The 21,740-nt window shown below is 42.0% G+C and overlaps 3 protein-coding genes across 5 annotated transcripts in view; all 3 read right to left on the reverse strand.

The window, feature by feature from the left end:
- LOC125308304 (mitochondrial intermediate peptidase-like) overlaps nt 1–6,659 on the reverse strand; it is a 41,251-nt gene extending 34,592 nt beyond the window's left edge. The window contains exons 1-11 of one of the 2 annotated variants that reach the window (XM_048264703.1): nt 6,442–6,659; nt 6,150–6,309; nt 5,811–5,984; nt 5,474–5,562; nt 5,305–5,391; nt 4,981–5,044; nt 4,238–4,420; nt 3,656–3,812; nt 3,178–3,226; nt 2,625–2,685; nt 2,124–2,176 (exon numbers count right to left, since the gene is read on the reverse strand). In XM_048264703.1, coding sequence (XP_048120660.1) covers nt 2,124–2,176; nt 2,625–2,685; nt 3,178–3,226; nt 3,656–3,812; nt 4,238–4,420; nt 4,981–5,044; nt 5,305–5,391; nt 5,474–5,562; nt 5,811–5,984; nt 6,150–6,293 — 1,061 coding nt within the window. In that variant the 5' untranslated portion in view covers nt 6,294–6,309; nt 6,442–6,659. The remainder of the gene's footprint in view (nt 1–2,123; nt 2,177–2,624; nt 2,686–3,177; nt 3,227–3,655; nt 3,813–4,237; nt 4,421–4,980; nt 5,045–5,304; nt 5,392–5,473; nt 5,563–5,810; nt 5,985–6,149; nt 6,310–6,441) is intronic. The other variant, XM_048264704.1, reaches the window with a different exon arrangement.
- A 377-nt stretch (nt 6,660–7,036) lies between these two features.
- On the reverse strand, nt 7,037–17,008 carry LOC125307817 (bromodomain and WD repeat-containing protein 1-like). 2 transcript variants are annotated; one of them, XM_048263895.1, is made up of 15 exons: nt 16,839–17,008; nt 16,225–16,303; nt 15,922–16,053; nt 15,192–15,344; nt 14,881–15,089; nt 13,921–14,020; nt 13,404–13,454; nt 12,790–12,921; nt 10,579–10,728; nt 10,292–10,386; nt 9,694–9,875; nt 9,159–9,293; nt 8,563–8,691; nt 8,198–8,344; nt 7,037–8,095 (listed from the first exon to the last, which is right to left on the reverse strand). In XM_048263895.1, exons 2-15 carry the CDS (start codon nt 16,249–16,251, stop codon nt 7,428–7,430), a joined length of 2,310 nt encoding a protein of 769 aa, XP_048119852.1. In that variant the 5' UTR covers nt 16,252–16,303; nt 16,839–17,008; the 3' UTR covers nt 7,037–7,427. The 2 variants fall into 2 exon arrangements, with proteins under 2 accessions (XP_048119852.1, XP_048119853.1); XM_048263896.1 differs by having other exon boundaries at nt 7,796–8,085.
- Nucleotides 17,009–18,478: 1,470 nt separating this feature from the next.
- The window catches only part of brwd1 (bromodomain and WD repeat domain containing 1), a 31,482-nt gene continuing 28,220 nt past the window's right edge, over nt 18,479–21,740 (reverse strand). Inside the window, exon 43 of the mRNA XM_048263900.1 lies at nt 18,479–21,713. Coding sequence (XP_048119857.1) covers nt 19,600–21,713 — 2,114 coding nt within the window. The 3' untranslated portion in view covers nt 18,479–19,599. The remainder of the gene's footprint in view (nt 21,714–21,740) is intronic.

Below are 21,740 nucleotides of genomic sequence, written 5' to 3' on the forward strand. Positions count from 1 at the left end.
TCCTCTCAGTGGGACGGCAGCGGCGGCTAACGTTACACTCTCCCACCAGCCCTGGCCATGGGCCCAGCAGGGGAAGCTGGACGGAGGGCAGATGCTTGTTACGCTGGACTCACTCACAAAAGGACCTTTCCCAGACCTAGTCTGGTAGTGTGTGTGTGTGTGTGTGTGTGTGTGTGTGTGTGTGTGAAAGTGTGTTTGTCTGACCACAAGGCAATTAAGAGTTGTTCCACACAAACTAGCAGAGAAATGAACTACGGTAGAATGAAATTAAGTTAATAAAGTTTCCATTTTAGAGGCTGTGCAAGTCTGCCACGACTTCTTTTTGTTTGGCACATTGCACACTGTGTGAATGAAGTCATGGGGGACTATGCCATCGTTATGCTACTACTAATGCGGTGTTTCCCATACATTGACCTATTTGTGGCGGGCCACCACAATATCAACATTGACCACCACACAATGAGTTTCCAGGTTGTACTAAATTGTACTTAAATCTGGTTAGCATCATAACCACGCTGCGATAATGTGTTAAAAACGGTTGCATTCAAGTTAATTCTGCAAGCCTACCACCACAAATAGAATTCAATTCTGTGGGAAACACTGTATTGTCTGAAGCTAAGGGAAAACAGAGGCATGGCAGCAGGAGATATGGCTCCTACACACAGTTGCGTGCGTTGCAGTGCTGGAGACGCATCCCATTCACTTTACATGGGCTCACGTCATCCGTTGCCGAAACCATCCCGTCGCTCGCGTTGAGAAGTTCAGCTGTTGCTGCACCGTCAGATGGCACCGGCCAATCAAGCCAATCGACGAACGGCACCAACCAATCAAATTAGTGTTATACTTCAAGTCATTTGCATAGCTACCGTCGGGAACACCCACTGGCATGCGTTGACGGAACGCAACTGTGTGTAGAAGCCGTTAGGCCAAACAAGGATGAGAGATGTGGTACAGTGATTAATATTAGTATTTATTATCACTAAGCTTTATGGTGCCTAGCTGGAACACATGGTCATAAACTGCCAAAGCCTTTTTCTATCTAGACGGAGGCCTCAAGGTCACGGCCCAAGAGAGAGTGAACTCTGAAACGAAGCTGGGCCAGATCAGGGCCTGGTCAGAGCCACATCGAGCATGTCTCAAGGTCAAGGTCAGCACTGAATCAAGCACTGGTTCGTTCCAAGTCTTCCTAGCTTGGTGCATTGCATGTGTATTGCATTGTGTTTACTGATTTTAAACGGCACTGTTTAATGTGAAGCAAGTTAAGTAAGCAAGTCAAAATGTAATGTCCACAAATTATTTGTTAAGAACTTGCCCCAAAGCATTCATACGTGTTGAAATGAACTAAACCTGCAGAATTATGCAACCAAGAGAGAAATACAAGTTTGCTGATGTCTTGTGGAAAGAGACTAGCAAGCTTTGCCTTTTTGGCTGGGTAACTTGCACTGCATTCTAAAGCCAAGCCAAAGGGAATGGGGAAATGTTCCAAACCCTTTAAAATGCGCTGTTCAAGAAAAACATATGCCCATCTGTGGAAGACCAAAAAAAAAGACCATTCGCCCCCTAAGAAGATGACACACTCAGACATCCCATCCAACAGACACACACACACACACACACACACACACACACACATCCCATCCAAAAGACATTCAGCTTGTGCTGAGATGGCAAGTCCAGCGGCGGACAGAACCAGAACTAGAGGGAATTAACAGGACGGTGAGGGATCCTCCCAAACAGTGACCTTCACAATGCCGCCAGCACTAATAGGTCCAATAAGGTCATTATTTGGGCGCTGCATTCTTCACCAGAGGCCTTCTGTTTCTCTCAATGAGCCTACTGTTCCCATCACTAGTTTTAGTGCATCCAGCACCAGCAGTTCTGCCAGTGGTACCGTCAACAGTAAAACAAGAATGACATTTAAGAGACGTTACTTTTGTAGCAGACAGTGTGTCGTAGCGGTCATGGCAGTAGAAGCCATTTCTATTCCATTTTTTTTTGAACTATATAGCACAGGCATCCAAATAGTTACGTGACGTGACGAGCGCTCACAATAACAGTACAAACCATAAATCCGCCCTTCAGTAGCACCGTGAGTGACCCCTGTGCGTTGCCATGACACTCACCTCTCTGCCCTCAGCACCCCACTGAAGTAGGGATGGTCCCACGGCATGAGGTCCTGCACAAGAGCAAATACATCAGTGGTCAGGAACAGCTATTGTATAGAGACAGCAGTGCTACTTATCCAGCCACCGTCTACTCTGTGGGTTTAATGTCTGGATGAAGTGCCATCTCTGACAGTATATTTCAGTTCACTGCAGACTGCCATCTTGCCACTGATATTATTCATCCGACCTCTGACCCCGGCATCCAAGAACAAGACTGAGTAATAAAAGAATGCTCATAAATGAAGACAACAGAGACCTAGCAGCATCAGTCAGTCATGCATCTGATGCCTAACATCAGTAGAGACTCTTGCTCTTTATTAAAAGAGGACTAAAAAACTGTCATCTGAGCGCAGCGATACTTCCTTGCCTCATGCATCTGATATCTAACATCAGTAGATGAAACAGCAGGCAATACCAACATTACACCACAACACAGCTGGACTGTGCAAACCTACTTACCGCATTTCTGGGGTTGAGCTTGGTCTTCATGTCCTTCATCATTGAGAAGTCCTGTGCTGACCTGTCCCCGTCAGTAACACACACAGTAAACACAACATACAAAAACAAACCCTGAACAAAGACCAGCCCTCATCATACGTGAGAAGTTTAAATAAGTTGATGCCAATATATAATATCGGATAAAACATTATTCCTATAATTTCTGTATAATACTGAAATCATAAGTAATGCAGTGGTATATGAACAATGGTCCAGACTATAAGGTCTGCAAATTGTAGTATTTCTTTCACTGTTTTGAACTCATGGCACTGCAATGTGTGCAATAAAGCTTTTTTTAAAAAAAAGTTATTTTATGATTACCCTTACTGCAAATTATGTGTTCTGTACAACTTAGAGGAATGCACTGCCATCTAGTGGCCAAACCAGTCAGCACTAATTCAAAACTGCAGGTTATTCACATGTAGCTACACTCCACAGATTTGACACTAAAAAAAGCACAGATGTTCTAGTCAGTAGAACTCTTTACACAAGATAAACAACACTGCCACCTTACCTGTCTGACAGCTTGTCTGTGAGAAGCTGCAGGAAATTCATGACAGTTTCTGCAAAGCACAAATTATATGTAGTACGGTCAGTTACAATTACAGTTACCAGTAGAGGCAGCAAGCACATTTAATGCATGACCAATATAAGTGTGTCCCTGATATTCAAGCTGCATCATACAAATTGATTTTGTTGTATGAACTATTACTAATGATGTTCTGGAGTTGAAAATACAGTTTGTGATTATGATAAAGGGTTGTTGATTGTTGAGCTAAACAGCCAATCAAATTATACTCTTTCCTTCCATACTTCCGAAGCACTCATTTCATTGGTTGGCATGGTTATGGCTCAGCCCGAGCCTTGTTTGTCGCTTACAGAGCCAGAATTACGTACAAACACTGGAGTTATTTGTTGAGGGCGGATTTGCTGAATTTGAAGTGGAGGGGATAAGAATCAATGGCTTCTCCTTTAAAGCGGTTGTGGCTTACCTGGGCTCTTAGCCATGGTCCCTTTCAGGGCCCTGTGTGCGTACGAGTCATAGCCTACGAGTTTAGCCAGCTCGTGTCTGCACACCAACAGCTCCTCCAATGTGTTCATCAGTTGGGTGTTAGGGTAGAGGAAAATCTTGTAGGCCACCTCGCGAACCTGAGGGGGATTAACACACTCAGCTGAGGCCCAAAGGCAACATGAGGAACAACAGCACAACAAAAGGTTCAAGGAACATACGATAGTGCTGGTTTGAACAACATTGCGTCATTTGACACACTTCTATCCAAAGATATCTAGATTCAAATGCATGCACATCATGACCTCAAGAACACTGCTTCTAAATGTAGGATAGAATAAGCATTTTTGTCTTTGTTTCCAAAAATATATTTTGATCTACAGATTTGTGAATGAAAATAATATGTGTGTGATTATCATATGCATACAACTGAAATGTATGTGAATAGACAAAAACCTGTACTTCTCCATCACAAGAAAACACTGAACTGGTACTGTAGATCCATAGTATTCACAGAAAATGAAGCATAACTTGCTATGGGACAATAAGCGAAGAGAATACCTACCAGGTCATCGGAGGTGTCGGCATGAAACCCACTGACGTGGATGTATTGGCTGTCTTTGAAGAAGTGATGCTGAATGTGGCTGGGTAGTGCATTCCTCTCAATCTTATTCGGCATGTGAGAACCCACAAGAAAGTCATTGTTCAGGTCCAGAAGCTTCACGTTGAGGTTGACCGCTTCCTTGCGCTGTTAAGACAAGGCAACAAAAGGCACACAAACACATAAAGTTTAAGCTAAACATTGACTGATATTTAGCAGGCGTTTTTATCCAAAGCAATAGAAACTTGCAACAGTGGTTTCGGGACTCGAACCCAGATTGACCAATGGTCAGTTGGTGAAATTGCCGCAGCTCCACCAAGCCCACATTAACAACAAAAAGTATATGCTGCCGATATTGACACAATAAGCAGGGTTTCCCACAGAATTGAATTCTATTTGTGGTGGTAGGGTTGCAGAATTAATTTTAATGCAACAGCTTTTAACAAATTAGTGCAGTGTGGTTATGATTCTAACCAGATTTAAGCACAATTTAGTACAACCAGGAAAATCATTGTGTGGTGGTCAATGTTGATATTGTGGTGGGCCGCCACAAATAACTCAATGTATGGGAAACACTGCATTAAGACACATTTACATGGTTAATCAAATACGGACATCCATTAATAAAGTCAAATGTCAAATGTCAAAATAGGTGTAAAGTCAGGGGGATGGGTGAGGGGACACACTTAAGAATTACTCCTACTTACCTTTTTTTCATTGAGGTGGATCCCACTGATCTCAAAGTCAAACATGAACAGCTCTGCCACTCTCCTGGAATGCAAGCCAAGTTCACATTATATGTAATGCTGCATTATTTGCTATGGAGGGCTTCATTGCCACAGCTCAACTGGCAGAACAAGAGGTGTGCTCAAATTTGCCAAACAGGTTAATGTGTTTTCTTTGAACCTGTATATTTGAACGTTTTGTGCAAACACTCCAAATTAATTGATTCAAACAGTAACGGTGTCAACAACAACAACAACAACAACAAAAAAACACTCTAGAGAAAAGGAGAAGCTGTTTTCACACACCTTGTTTCTGGGTCCAAGCTGTTCATTACGTCTTTGTTGTCCAGCAAATTCTTTAAGCTACCGCAGAGCTCCACGTTGGTGTTAAGCCTGTTGGACAACCAGAAGTTGTCAGAACAGACGTCACTCACATTTAAAAATGTGTTAATCTTCATTTAATAAAGAAACATACTTCTCGACCATGGTGCCAATATTAATACAGGTTTTTTCAGCAGCCTCCCGATAAGCTGGATCAGGGTGGGCTACTTTAACAAAGTCAGCCTGAAAGAACAGCACAGCAAATCATTATTACATAAGACATCCTGCTGTTATTAACAGCAATAATTACATAAGTATTACCTATAACCTAAAATCCTTCAGTTACAACTCGTTAACACAATATATGAAGGAAAACAGAAGCATATATGCTACAAAAAACATTTACAGCTAAAATAGGAATAATTTAGCTTAAGAGAACACAAAATATGCAATAACTGCACATTCCGGAGTCTACAGTAAAGGTTGTTTACCAGATCTGCAACTTTACATAGTGTGTCGGAGAGTTGGTCGAATGTTTTCACGGTGATGGCTCCAGGTGGGCTGCGGCAAGCTTGCTCAACCAACTGCTCGGTCTCCCGCAGAGCCCTGTCCTGAACCACCGCAAACCCATCAGGGGAGCTCAGTTCTGGTACACCAAACAGACCCTTGACAAAGAGGCACTGAGTCAGTATGCAAAACATTTTACGTTGTAGAGAAAACATTTGTGGTGCTAACGTTATATTTCTAGCCCATGAACCAAACTGTCCAGCCACATTTAACATTTGATATCTGTGAAAAGTACACTACGAAGTGAAAAGTACACTACGTACGACATTTTTCTCAAATAGGTCGAGTCTTCTCTGTTGCTTGGCATTGAAGGCAGCTCCAACAGGTGACCATGTAGCGACTTTTCTGATCACTGAGGACGCCCCTCTATGTCGCAAAACGGACAGCAATCGTTTGCAAGATGACATTGCGAGTGTGCTTAGGCTGTTTTCGGTGGAAAGTACAATACATACAGTTTTAGAAATAACATATACATAATTATACTAAGTAATTAATTTAACCTTGCCCTTTGATGTTAACCGCTAACTAGCTGTTAGATGGATATCATTAACTTACAGCCAATGTAGCTCCTAGCTCTGTCCGTTAACGTTAGCCAAACGCAGGAATTCCAAGTATTTCACAACACAAAACAAGCCGAGCAAACCATTTACCGGAGTATATTATTACCGTTAAAACATCAAAATCGTTCAAAACTGGCTGTCGTTTCTTACCAACACAGCTACAACATTCACATGGCTAGTAAAGATTATGGCGGTCGCTGAATGATGACATCACACTAACCATCTTGTGACATCTTCTCCTAGGGCAGTCGAGGGAGCAGTGCTCTTCTCTTGCCGTTATAAATAAATACATTTCCTAAAATTTGATACATATCTTAGATTTGCTAAGTACATTTTTTTCCCCCCTTGCATTCCTGTATTTTTATTTATTTTACTATTTGCCAATATGACAAGTCTTCAGTTGCAATGACCTGAGATTTGCATTGCAAACAGGATAGGCTGACAGATCATTAAGTTACTTGCACTATGTCATTGTTTACAGTTAAACATTCCCTGTAATTTTGCTTCATGAACACAACCAGTCACACAGATCTTAGCTATGAACTATCATTTATTTTAATAAGAAAAGTTCAAAATCAAACATCTCTGATTCTGTTGGTAAAAGTGCTGGCTATAAGATAACAGTGATCAAAAAACGTCCTCACAGAAAACCCCTCTTGTACAAGGACACACATGCATTCGCAGGAACACACACAAACAAACCACTGAGTAACTGCAAGTAACAGGTGCATTCTTCAAAATCTGTCAAGGACCTTAATACTGAAGCTACAAAAACGCAGAACATTAGAACTTCTTGCCAATGAGAAATCGTTTCATTTTCAAACAATTACTGATTTCTCAATCAATAGTTCCTGATTCAGATTTTAGTGACCGTTCAGAATTTCCCATGCAAGACATCATCATCGTATGGACCTCCCACGTGCACCACCTTACTCTCTAGCTGACATCTTCTCTTTTATCTCTTTATCTCAGCTTGGAGCCTTACTTTTCCTCCTCCTCTTTCTCCGATCCCTGCAATGTCAGACCAAGTCGAGACTTGCTCCCCACCTCCTCTTCTTCCTCCACCTCCTCTTCTTCCTCCTCCTCCTCCTCCTCCTCCGTAGGGCTGGAGGAACCACATTTCTGACTGAGTTTCTGCGACATGTGGTTTGCCTTCAGGCGAGTCTTGCTCCTTACCTCCTCTTCCTCATCGTCACCCTCAGAGCTAGAGCAAATATATTTCTGTGACCTGTAGCTTCCCCTCTGGCCAAGTCGAGTCTTGGTCTTCTTCTCTCCCTCAAAGAGAAACCTCCCTATGTGCTCCCTGAGGGAACCTCTCGATGGTGCCACCTTTTTTGTTTTCCGTGCATGGAATTCTTCGCGATCACTCCCAGTCTCGGAAAGCTCCCGTGCTTTTTGTTTCTTGCCACAGCGTCTTTGGTCTGATTCGGAAGCTATGGCGCGTTTCTGTTTGGCTCCATGCCTTTGGTCACCGATCAAGCCTTTCCCACTTTTCGAGTGACAACCTTCCAGGTCTCCTTCAGAGTCATCGAGCGCATACTTCTTCTTAGGGGATGGCCTCCGTTGTAGTTTTCGGCAGAACAAGTGTTTCCCTTCCCTGGCAGCCTCTTTGCACTTGTTGTGTCTCCGTGAAGTGCATCTAGTAGACTCTAGTAAAGTCAATAATCATTCAACATTGATAAGTAATTAGATAAATAATTGAATATTGGAAGGAGTTTGCTCCCAAAACATGGCAATACTGTAGTACCCACCGTTTCGTCCCTTAGAGACACACTTCTTTATTGGTTGGTGGCTCCCTCCTTTTCTCTCTCCGTTCCAACGTGATGAGGAGACACCGCTCTCCATCCTGCCCTCACTCCTCTCTCCTCCAGATGCCATCTCTTCATGTTCACTTTTAACTGCGCGAGAACAGCAGAGTCAACACAATATACTGGCATCTTGATTATGTAACACAACAAAATCGGCATAGAAAGATAGATAGATAGATACTTTATTGATCCCCAAGGGGAAATTTAAGGTCTCAGTAGCATACATACATCACACACAACAGGCATTGCTATATGAACACAATTCCAGAGGTATATCTTGTCTGTAATGATTAAGACAATGTTCCTACCCCTTTGCAAGTGGTTACCCATTTGGATCCGAGTGGGTCCGCAGGACCGTGGCCTGTCTCTCCAGACATTTTGTTGACACAAAGGTGAAATATCATCCCAGTCGCTCTGACTCACTTCACTCTTGCTCTCTAACAACGGACAGCAAAACAATATTTAACATTTCAGCTCTTTTGTGTTGTGGAGTTGCTTGTGGAAGCTATGTGGAATTCTGTAGGTTACAAGTTGTCTTGAACACAGCCAAAATATTGCATTAAATACAGCAAACACAATGTGGTCTTACAAGAGAGCCAGCCTGGCGCTAGTTGGCTTGCAAGGTAACTTCAGTGGATATCTTGACAACACAGAGCTTAGATGTTTTTAATGTTAATCAAAACTGTTTCTTCACATTCTCTTGCTTTTTCTAGGTCATTTTTGGATGCCATCAAACAAACAAGAAAAAAACACATACTGTAGCACCTTTCAACATCTGTAAGTAACGTGTTTTGTTTGTAATACTGTTGTTAAACGAGAAAACACTCTATATTACAAGCTTTATTTGTTGTATTTGTAACTTCAGAGGTACAGTCTCATTTGTGATGATTACGACAACTCTTACCCTTTCTCAAGCAATTGCCAACTTTGAGCCGAGTAGGCTGGCTGGACCGCCATTTGTCTCTCCGAACATGTTGTTGACACAAAGGTGAAAGGTCATCCCAGTCGCTCAGGCTCACTTCAGTCTCGCTCTCTAATACTGGGCAGCAAAACAATATTTAACATTTTGGCTTCTTTGCTTTACTTAACTCTTGGAGTCTGAAAAACGGCACACTAGAGAAGAGAACAAATATTAAGATGATACCTCAATCTCATTACCACCAAGTGAGCAAGGTATCTATTTGAGAACTATTATAACTATATGACATATGAATTTTTGAGTTGAGAAGAGCATCCATCATTCTTCTTCACTAGTTAGACCCCAGTGCACCCCTTTCAACTGGTGTATTGTGCTGTTTGAGGAAATAAATTACTTTCGAAGTTCAGACAAGTTTCTTCTTTTCACTCTGCCTGCAACAGGCAGTTGAAGGAAAGAAAAGCCAGAACCATTTGGTCCACGTTTTCCCCAAGTTGTTTCCTTGGGTTAAGGAGACACCTACTCAAAGACACCTGCTCCTCATCATCGGATGAGGACATGGGGGTGGGGGACCTGCGTTGTCCGTGTCGCCGGCGCGTTCTCGTGCAGTTCCTCTCCGCTGCAGTCACTTTGGCTGAGGTAGATTTGGTTGAAGATTTCACCACCACTTTTTCCGGAGCTTTCAGAGCAGGCCTTTTCTGGTTGCTGCGCAGGCAAGGCAGAGAGGGGGGTTGCTCACACACTAATGAAGGGCCAAGTGTGTGAGTGTGTGAGTGTGTGTGTGTGTGTGTGTGTGTGTGTGTGTGCCTGTGTCTGAGCTTTCACAGTAGCCCTTTCCTGGCCAAAAGCAGACCAAGGAGATTCCTTATACTGAGAATGAACAGATTTACATTTTTTGCAGCTGTTTACTTTTTGCAGCTGTTTACTACAGTGAAAACAAAGCATGATATGACTGTCATGAAATGCCATTAATCTTGTCTTTGTCTTACAGCCAGTTTCCCTTTCCTAGATCCTAGTCCTGACTTGAATGCACATTGAGCTAACCCTTAATGCATTCTGCACACTGGTACTTCACAGATCAAAATGATCTGGTCTGAGTAAAGTGACAGAGTTTAGGGAACCTGGTGGTGCTTTTCACTGCCGTCCTGTAATCGGATATGATGTTCCAGATGTGCTCCTCGAAGTGCTCAGACAGACGCATAGTCGTTTTGTACATCTAAAGAAAGTGGAGGAAATGGATTCAGTTCAAATTAAGTTAAAATAAAACTAAAAGAAATCATCTCCATCGTCATCATCACCATCATCATCATAATCGATACTTGATTTGAATTGAATTGATTCAATTAACTAGATAATTAAATTGATATTGCATTATTTACAAATGTTTCACACACACTGCAAAGCAAACCTTTGAACGTTTGTTCGGGCAGTAGGCTTTTGCATAGCCAAAAATCAGCTGAACATCTTTATAAAGCTCAATAGGATTCTTGTATTCATCCTGCTCTAGCGTGCGCCGTACAGTCACGAAATCCCCTGGTGGGTCAAAGATGTCATCGTCCTAAAAACAAAAGGGTGACACAATTTCAACGATAAATCAAGACTGATCTTGCAAGTTATGGATTGCATGAAAATTTGGGCAAACAGGGTATTGCGCCAACGGCTCCAGGCCTGGCGGGTTCGTTAGTTACAATAGTGTGTCAGTCCTTCAATCAAGAATGAACTCGCACACCAATGTTGCCGATGCAAAAGAATAGATTTTTAATCCATAAAGTGGTGGAAAGTGCAATGTGCTACCAAAGTGCAAAACATTTTCGATCCCATTCAGACCATCATCTACCAAAGTGCAAAACATTTTTTTTTTTTTTCAAGATCCCATTCAGACCATCATCAGTGCAAATAGTCGATCAAAAAATAGGAGAAACACCCTTAAATAAATTTGACTATACACTATACAGTATATTATACAGTCGCCTAGTTCAAAACAACGTAGATTAAGTTTCTGCCACTCAATCAACCTATTAGTTTCAGGTTGAATGAATGGGGGCTCCATGTTTAATGACATTAGCAGAAACGTTTGTTTTCTTTTTTTCAAATCACCTGCGCAGCAAATTATCTGTCCCTATCTACTGCACTTTATGTTGCCCCATATTTCGAGAAATGCTGAATAGACCACAACCAATTTCCCAATTAATGCAGACAAATGAGGATCTGACAGTTCTTCCAGAACTTCGTGCCAGACATAATTTCACTGAGCATTTGCATGTAGGCAATTTATATTCACAATACTTGGGCCTACTAAAAGAAATATTATTTTATTGCATTTGTATTGGTTGTTTAGAGTAAAAAAAACAATCGGTCGGTATTAACGACCGGCAAGTCGGTCGGAAACCCCCATTAATGCACAAATAGGCTGACACCAGACATAATTTCACTGCAACTTCCAGTAACTATATGCATGTGACAATAAACTTCCTTGTATCCTTGTATCCTTGTATCCTTGTATCCTTGTCCACCTAATTGGTGGTTGACATGCAACATACATACAGAGATATGCAATGTGTGGTGAGAAGTATAAAATAAAAAAGTATAACAGAAGGGAAATAATGAAGAAAATAATATGACTGCACCCCTGTTTATGGCTCCAATGATACTCCATAATCACGTTCGCAGACGACACCACAGTGGTGGGCCTGATCAGAGATGAGGATGAAACAGCATATAGGGATGAGGTTCAGCACTTAGCTATGTGGTGTAAAAATAATAACCTGGCACTCAACACCCAGAAGACCAAGGAGATCATTGTGGACAAGAGGGCCAAAAGCAAGGCACACACACCCCTCCATAATTAATTAATCTCTATCATCTACATAACTGCACAGAATACTGTACTCAACCTGCACTTTGGTATTTAATGCTTCTTTGCACTTCTGGTTGGATGTCAACTGCATTTCATTGGTTCTGTACATGTACTCTGCTAAATGACAGTAAAGTTGAATCTAATCTAATCTAGTCTGATCTATTAATAAATCATGCTGGAAACTATAGGGAATGCAGACATGGAATATTCATCAAATTCACCAAGTCACCATAATAATGGTGATATACACAATATATATATATCAATCTTTAAACTCAAATCCATATATAATATTGTGCTAAAATGATATTATTTTCTATGGTTAAAAAACATTATATCCTATACACTTAACATACAAGTCATCACTAGAGATCAACCATGTATAACAGGATAATAACATCGACTAATTCATTGGAAACTGCACCACACATACGGTACATCTCTAGCCACAACAGCTCCTCTCTGGCCTGAGCTACTTCACAGTATGGTATTGTCTTCACGGTATGGTATTGTATTTACAGTATGGTATTGTATTTATGGTATGGTATTGTATTTACAGTATGGTATTGTATTTATGGTATGGTATTGTATTTACGGTATGGTATTGTATTTATGGTATGGTATTGTATTTACGGTATGGTATTGTATTTACGGTATGGTATTGTATTTACAGTATGGTATTGTATTTATGGTATGGTATTGTGTTTACGGTATGGTATTGTATTTATGGTATGGTATTGTCTGCAGAAGTGGGGTTCTTACAGTGTCTGAGTCCTGGTTCGCAGTCTGACGGAAATGCATGGAGTCCTCAGACTCTAATATGTCTTCCAGCAGACGTCTACACTGCTTCTTCCAAGCCTCAGGGGCAGGTATAGGTTCAGGCTCTACTCCCAGCTAGACAAACATAGAGACCAAAAACAATCAGACAAACACACCAAAAAGTGGAGCATTTGGGACTAGTTTGTCAAGACAGGCTCTTTTGAAATTACCTTACAAGTGCAGTCGGTGATTGCGCAGGAAGTAATATTTGTTTGTGTTTATATTTAAATTTATTCGCAGACATTTTGTCCAAAACAACGTACATTACATTCTAACCAAGGACCAAATGAAACACGCCAGGGAGGTACCTCACCCCTACCTTCAGTATTCCCAGAGAAGCTTTCGCTATTCTTTGGGGGACAGTCTGCCACCACTTTGTTTTCGTCTGGGCTGCCTACAGAGACTGATTTTTTTGTTTTTTTACAGTGTACTTACAGAATGAATGGTCAGCTAGCAGTCGTGAGGAGATGATTGCTGAATGTGATAAAAAATGTTATGGGCTTGAAATTGCGTACAATCGCTGACTGCACCTTTAAGAGAGCAAGATATAAAAGTACCTGACGCAAACCAGGTCCACAGGATGTTCCAGGCACTTCAGCATTCAAGTCCTGCAGACAAACAGCAAATCGCACATGTTTAACGAAGGTGCCCTCCCAATTCTCCCCATATGCTAGGCCCTGCCCCTCCATTTTGTGTGTTACTGTGTAGGGGTAGAGTGTAGTGGGTGATTTACCCCTCTAAAAGACCCTCCACTCCACACAAAGCATTGTTTTGAAAGAGATTTGAACTTGACTTTTTCTGCACTTCCATGTTCATTCAATATCAGTGCAGGTGGCCCATGAGAGGAAAGTATCAACATTACTGTACAGTTGCACTCAAATATAGACCCTTTCAAGATAGTTCCATTATCAGCATCATAGTTGGCCCCACAGGACTTCCTTTTTAACATTACATATGTTATCTTAATGCAGAGGAAGTAGATTGGGGCCCAAATAGAACGTTCAAGAATTGTTTTTGTTTTTATTGTTGAAACGGTCTATATTTGGTGCCCATCTAAGGTATCATTGTACTTACATTACTCGTCGCTTTCTGTTCGAGGAAGGTATCTATTTTCTCTACAATATTCTCCAGTGCGTTATAGAGATCTATGCCAATACACTCCGGTTTGGTTTGTCTGAAAGATAGAAATGAATCTGTCAAAAATCAGACATTAACAGAGGTATAGGTGTGTGCGCATGTGTGTGCGTGTGTGTGTGCGTGCTTGTATGTGTTGTGTGTTTTCAAAGCGGCTCTTTTCTAGCTGATGAAGAGACAAAAGCAAGAAAAGGTTCATATACAGAGCTCTTAAAGGAGAAATCCGGAGATTTATCTCATAGATCTCCATTTCTCGAGGTCACCAAGTACTGTCGGGTATGAAAAAAACAAAAAAACAATCTAGCTAGTTGCTAGTTCCAACAGCTAAAGCAGTCAGGCAGCTACAGGGCTACAGTCTGGGGGCATGAACATGGGGGCTCACGTACATGCCCCCAGAGTTTAGTGCTGTAGCTGCCTGTCAGAAGTGTTTTGCTTCATACCGACTGTACTAGGTGACCTCGAGAAACGGAGATTTATGTGAAAAATCTCCATTCTCCTTATTCTTCCTATATTTTTCAGGAATTAGTTTTTTTTGCATTTTTTTGCTGAACTGACGTCAAAACAAATGACAGAAGCCCTCTAGAGCTGTGTGGCGTCTGTAGACCATCACCCATATCTCATAATGTTGATGAAAATTAGAAAAAAATAAAAATCCAGCATCCTGATCATGTAGAAGAACCAACATAGGATGACCCCCTCTACCTTGTATAAATAAGCAAATCGGACTAGTGTTTTTCAAAAGTTATGTGAGCAGACGCAAGCAAACACAGACAGCCAAACCTGATTACAATACCCAATACCTCCCAAGTTTTCATGGAGGATACTAGACCTCCACAGATCAAAGTGATATACAGTAACTAAATCTCTTCGGTGTTCTGAGGAAAATCAGAGTTAGGGAACCTGCTAGACTGCACTCTCTCCTCAGGCAGCAGAGCCCACTTAATGGATCCGTGGTTGGGTGTCGGAGGCTCCTGGCATTGCTGTCTCTTGTGGAAGGCCTGGCTGTCATGCAGCGTCTCACTGCTTTTCAATGCCGCCTTGTAATCAGATACGATCTCTCTGATGCGTTCCTCAAAAAACGCAGACAGACGCACACTTGTTCTGTTCATCTGAGGAGAGAAGGGGAGAGGCGAAGTGGATTTTTCATCATCATTAACACTTCATTTATTGCACAATGTCTCTGAAATTAACAGATGCATTGAAAAGCAAACCTTTGTGCGTTTGTTTGGCGAGTAGGCTTTTGCATAGACAAAGATTAGCTGAACATCTTTGCAAAGCTCGATAGGATTCTCGTATCCATCCTGCTCTAGAGTACGCCGTACAGTCCCAAAATCCATTGGTGGGTCAAAAGCCTCTGCATTGTACTGAGAGGAGTGAAAGTCACACGATCATGAGTGCCACAGTTTCAATGTCAAATCAAAATTAATTGATACCTTAATCTCAAATCCAAATAACATGATATTCAGATAACAGGTTATTATTTTGAATGTCAAAAATAAATGACATTTAAGATACAAGTTTGTTATGACCAATGCATTACAGGATAAGAACATCGATTAATTTATTGGAAACTGCACCACACATACTGTACATAGCCACATCAGTTCCTCTCTGGCCTAAGTATAAGTAAGTAATATATATACTCTTTTGATCCTGTGAGGGAAATTTGTTCTCTGCATTTATCCCAATCCGTAAATTTATAGAAACACACTCAGCACACAGTGAGGTGAAGCACACACTAATCCCGACACAGTGAGCTGCCTGCTACAACAGCGGAGCAGTGAGGGGTTAGGTGCCTTGCTCAAGGGCACTTCATACTGGTCGGGGCTCGAACCGGCAACCCTCCGGTTACAAGTCCAAAGCGCTAACCAGTAGGCCACGGCTGGCCTGAGTTACTTCACAGTATGGTATTGTCTGCAGTTCTGTAGCTGGAGTTCTTACAGAGACTGAGTCCTGCTTCACAGGCTGACGGAAAGGCTTAGAATCCTCAGACTCGACTATGTCATCGAGCAGACGTCTACACTGCTTCTTCCAAGCCTGAGGGCCAAGCGTAGGTGCAGGCTCTGCACCTGGCTAGACAAACACCCAAAACAATAACATAAAATTCACACAAACACACCAAATATCTGAGTTAGGTCAGTGAAAGGTGCTTTCAAAAAGTGAAGGGACTGCCAATGCCAAATTACAGAGAAAAAATAGTACCATACATCAAAATGATTTTGTTTGTTTGTTTTTTGCAGTTACCTCGGTTACATTGTTAGAGTACTCCATGATGTCCTTCAGTGTACTACAGATCTCTGTGATGTCAGTGCTCTCTGGCTTACTGGTAGGGGAATAATTAAAAATATAGATGCATTTCCATAAGAAAACGGAAGTATAAATGAATTCTCATTGACAGTAGATGCTCTCTAAATTAATAGTTATAATTATCCAGTACCTTTTTATTTAATACCCATGTTAAAGCTACTTGTCTGAACTGATTCGGTGCTTTCTGAGGCACCAGAATAATTTGAGCGCTTATCCATAATGATGGATGACACAAAATACTAGTAACGTATCATGCAATGCAAAATGTATGGGCAAAATTATATATAACTATATATTTGGCTGATAGTTAACTTAGCTAGTCATTGCTAGCAGAAGTTGAAGCGTGCAATAGCAGATTTTAGAGGTATGCCTATCTCGAAGTAAATGCATTGCTTGTGAGAAAGCGCAAAGCGAGGATACAGGCAGTAGGGACTTACAAACGTTACTTTGTCAAAACCAGCCGAAGTTAATAGAATAAAGGTCGTCCTAACTAGCTGTCATTAAACGCGTGGATACATTTATTAACGTATAAGCTAGTTCCGGCCTCTCACCTGAAAAATACTGATTTCCTTCCAGTGGCTATAACGGATTTCAACTTTCAACCAATATTAAACATTGAAAAGCCAAAACAGGCTCGCGTGAACGAATATGTATTACATGCTAAACACTCTTATGTAACCTATAACCACTCAGGTCAGTTCATCTCCATCAGTTCCATACTGTTGCTCATTTTGTGACACTAATGCGCCTGCGTTTTCCAGTGTTTACAGATGGCCTACCACAGTCTGAATTGTGGTACTACTTGTGTTTGATTTGTTGGATTATACAGTTGTCCATTTTTTTTTTTTTACCCCGTCAATTATTCGTCAACGATTCCAGGCTCACCGAAACACCGGGGAACATGAAACGTATGGGTTTGTAGACTTATGGGTATGTAGACTTTTAGGGGAAAAGTGTTCCGGGGCCACACACCCATTAAAAGTAGGCACACACTTTCCACAATCAAGTAAAAGTACAAGTGATTCAACTTCTTTACTCACATAAAAGTAAGTACATTCTAAGTTTTTTTCCTGTACGCCTATGAAATCAATCTTATACTAAACACTTTTTAACAAAAATACTTCTATGGATGGATTCACCCCTAAATGTATTAGGCTATGTAACACATTATTGATTATTGAAAATAACTAATTAGATTTACACTGTAAAATAGGTCACTTTTTTACTTTTTAAAGGTCCCCCTCTACGTGACCAGACCTCATCAGCCAAGTACTATAGACATGTAAATGTGAATAAGGTTTATAGGCAAGTATACTTGTATACAAGAAATTTGTGTTCTGCATTTTACCCATCTGGGGGTATACAACACACTCACACACAGTTTACACCATTTCAAACACACACACACACCCCTGGAGCAGTGGGCAGCCTTAATCCTGGCACCCGGGGAGCAGTTGGGGGTTAGGTGCCTTGCTCAAGGGCACCTCATTTGTGGATGTGGATGTGGATGTGGGAGAGCGTTGTTCTATCACTCCCCCCAACCAGCCCGGGATCAAACTGGATACCCTTCGGTCACAAGTCCGATTCCCTAACCAGTAGACCACGGATGCTATGCTCATATATGCCAAAACCTGTACATTTATAATCTGCTAATGCAGATTTCCCCATTTGCAGTTTGCTTATAGAGCGGTTACCTCCAAAAATACCATGTCATAGAATTTTGCCATTATTTTGATTTTGATCATGATAGATAAATATCATGTTTAGAAATTTTTTTTAGAAATTCCTAATTTCACAATTTTTGAGAATTCCTAGAGCCAATTCAGTAATGTTTGCTTGTAAAACACTAACAATAAACCCTCAAGATCCTGGGGGGACATGTTGGCTCCATGATCATGATCATTATTCTGCCCCAAACTATGTTTAAATAATAGAAATTAGACTTTGTATAATGGAGGTCGTATAATGTTTGGGGACGTTTCTGATCAATCTGCCTGCAAGAAACTGCAGAACCGGTCTTGTCCTGTGAAATGTGTTATATTAAAGTGTTGGTAATAAGAAAAGGACATTTATCAAAAATGTGATTACATAAATGTGTTCATAACACCCAACCTGAACAAGGATACACTCTCTCTGGCGGCACACACACACACACACACACACACACACAATTGAGTAACTCAAGTGGCAATTAACGGTTGTATCCAGTCAAAATCTGACAAGGAGTTTAATACTGAAAATACATAAACACAAAACACTAGAACTTCTTCCCAATATGAGAAATCACTGCATTTTGCAATAAGTACTACTGATCTCCTGTACTTCGCAAATGGGTACCAATTAATTTGATTATGGCAAGACAATGCATCCAAAGGAGAGGGAGGAATAATGCTCGACTGAAACAATTTAAATATGCCAAACTTTTGCTACATAATGGAAAAAGAAAATTTGCACATTAAGGTCATTTGACAATCAAAAATGTCAACTAGAAAGAACAAAAAGTAAATTGTACACAATAAAAAAAAATACCAAAAGAGAAAACAATAACAGTAGGGGAGAAGGTAAGGACTCAAATTTGTACATTTTGGCTCATACAAATTATTCAATACCACAAATACCATGGATACCAAAGCGTTTTCACAAAAGGAGTGTTGAAAATGGGTGACATGTTTATTTCAGTTTTTTTGAGTGTGCTTCAACTGCAAACCGCCATATCTGAAATCATTTCATATAATGCTACTCTACTCTCTTCAGCATTTAACAAAAATATGGGACAAAAATTGCAAGTTTGAGACTATGGTAAACGTAGTTGACCCCTGAGTTTCTATTCTGCTAGAGCTAGTGTAGGAAAAACACCTCAGTACAGTGTGCATCATAGTGCAAGCCAGCAACATATGCTTGATTAGAGTGGAGGTATATTAAGATAGCACCCAAAGCACCCCACCCCCACCCCCGAACGTGTTTGTGTATGCGTGTTATTGTTATTTTTCTTTACTTCCCCACTTTTGCTGGCCAAACGGAAAAAAAATAATGAATCACAAGTCACTGAAGCAGAATGGCACTGGTTTGCCCAAACCAAAAACCAGCAGTTCTATAAATCTTTTTTTCATAGAAAATATAAATATCCCTGAATTAAAACAGATTCACAGTATTTGCTCTGTGTTAACTCCAGTGCTGCTACCAATTCATTTTTTTTCCCTTCCCTGGACATCAAGTTGTCTTCAAGGTCTCCAGTTAGTGTCTATTTATTTCTTTCATTTATTACCTCGTCCTCCTTCCTGGTCGGCTGAATGCTGGCTGGCTTGAACCCATTCATTCACTATCATTGTAGGTCACAGTTCTCTTTCCACGGTACCTGGTCCGGATTTTTGTGGCCCTTTCGGGTTTCCCGTAATCACTGTCTGCATCCGAGTCACTGCCTCTCCTGTGGGACCTCCTCTTGCTCTCTGGCTGTCGTCTCCCCGTTCGCCTTTTAGAGGTGCTCACCTCGGAGCCTGACTCTTCTTCTTCCTCCACCTCCTCTTCACTCTCGGGGCTGGAGACACCACATTTCCGTTTGAGTTTCTGGCCATGTCGAGACTTGCGCCTCTCCTCCTCTTCCTCCTCAGAGAGCAACCTCCTTTTGAGCTCCTTCAGGGAACCTCTGGATGATGTCGACTTTGACGTTTTCTGTTTGTGGTAATCTTCATCATCATTCTCGCTCTCTGACTGGTCCCTCGATTTCCGTCTCTTGCCGTGGCTTCTGTGGTCTTCTCCTGAGTCTTCTGAGCCTCTGTTGCGTTTCCGTTTGGCTCGATGCTTTGACTCACTGGTCAAGCCCTTATCGTTCCTCGAGTGACCTGCTTCCAGGTCATCCTCGGAGTCGTCGGTTACATACTTCTTAGGTAGTGCCCTCAGTCGTCGTTTTCGGCTGGACAAGTGTTTCTCTTCCCGGTCAGACTCTTCGCTCTTGCTGTGGGACCAGTCCTCGGAGGAAGAGGAGGAGCTTTGCTTTTTCTTATGGCTTTTTCTTGGCTCGCTTTCAGAGAGGGACTCATCTGCTCTCCTACTGGATTTCCCAAGATGCCTTCTGGAGTCGCATCTTCTGGATCTATTCTTGCTTAATGAAGACTGCTCCTTACTGGTTCCATCCTCTTCCGTGGTCTGCCTCTGTTGGCTCTCTCCTTCTGCCTCTTCTGAGGACTCTTCTCCCTCTTCGTCCTCCTCCTCTTCCACCTCTTCTAATTCTTCCTCCTCCTCCTCCTCTTCCTCTTCCTCCTCATCAGAGATTATTTTCTTTTTCTGCAATCCTCCTTTCCTGGGAACGTCGCTAAGGTCTTCAGATTTGTGCGCAGGTGTTGAGCTTGCAGCAACAGCAGCAGCAGCAGCAGCACCAGAAGGTTTCTTGGTGGTATGTGTGTCTGAGGCAGATGTTTGTTCTCGTTTTACAGAGGTGGCTTTACTCCTTCCGTGTTTGTCTTGATGCTCCTTTTTCCATTTGGCATGATGCTTTGAGTCACTGGTCAAGCCCTTGCCATTCCTTGAGTGACCGCCTTCTTCAGAGAGGTGGTCTTCTTCCGAGTCGTCAGCAATATACTTCTTCTTAGGCAGTGCTCTCAGTTGTGGTTTTCGACTGGAACTGCTTTCCTCTTCCCCGTCAGACCATTCATCTGACGAAGCACCTTGCTTCTTCTTGACGCTTTTTCTTGGCCTCTCCCCTTCATCATACTCCTCTTCCTCCTTTTCCTCCTCCTCTTCTACACTTTCAGATGGGGACTCTTGTAAACTCCTTGAGAACTCCCGATTCTTGCTGGACTCATGTCCCCTTGATCCGTTTCTGCTTCGTGATGACCTCTTTTTACTGGCTCCATCCTCCTCAGTGGTGTTGCTCTCTTGGGTCTCATCTTCATCTTCTTCATCTGACGGTTCCCCGTCAGCTTCCTCTTCGTCGTCTGACATGATTTTCTTTTTCCGCGTCTTACTCTTCCTGGGAACGCTGCTGAGGTCGTCAGACCCTTGAGTGCATGGTGAGGCAGCGGCATTCGAAGGTGTCTTGGTGGCATGTGTGCGTGAGGCAGATGTTTGTTCTTGGCTTCTTGAAGTGGCTTCGGCCTCTCTGCTCATCTTCCGTCCATTTTGGTGAGGGTGCTTCTGGAATTTTGCATCTCTGACCTCTTCGTAGTCATCACACTCCTCTTCCTCAGAGGTTTTGGGGGCTCCCTGCTGTTGTCTGCTTCTGGAAGGGGCTTCCTCTTCAGCCTCGCTGGTGTTCAGATTTTTTATTTTGCTGGCGGCAGCAGCTGCCGTCCTTCTAGTTAACTTCCGACGAACGATGAGACTGTCCTCGTCTTCCTCCAAACTGTCTCCGGGACTAGCCTCTCCGTCGGAGTTCTCCTCACTCTTTACCTGATGCTTACTACTGTGGCCATTCAGGTGTGATTGACGGTCTAAACAACAGGAAGGGAAAATAAAGC

This window comes from Alosa alosa, chromosome 15, assembly GCF_017589495.1.
Source record: "Alosa alosa isolate M-15738 ecotype Scorff River chromosome 15, AALO_Geno_1.1, whole genome shotgun sequence".
NCBI classification, from domain to species: domain Eukaryota; kingdom Metazoa; phylum Chordata; class Actinopteri; order Clupeiformes; family Clupeidae; genus Alosa; species Alosa alosa.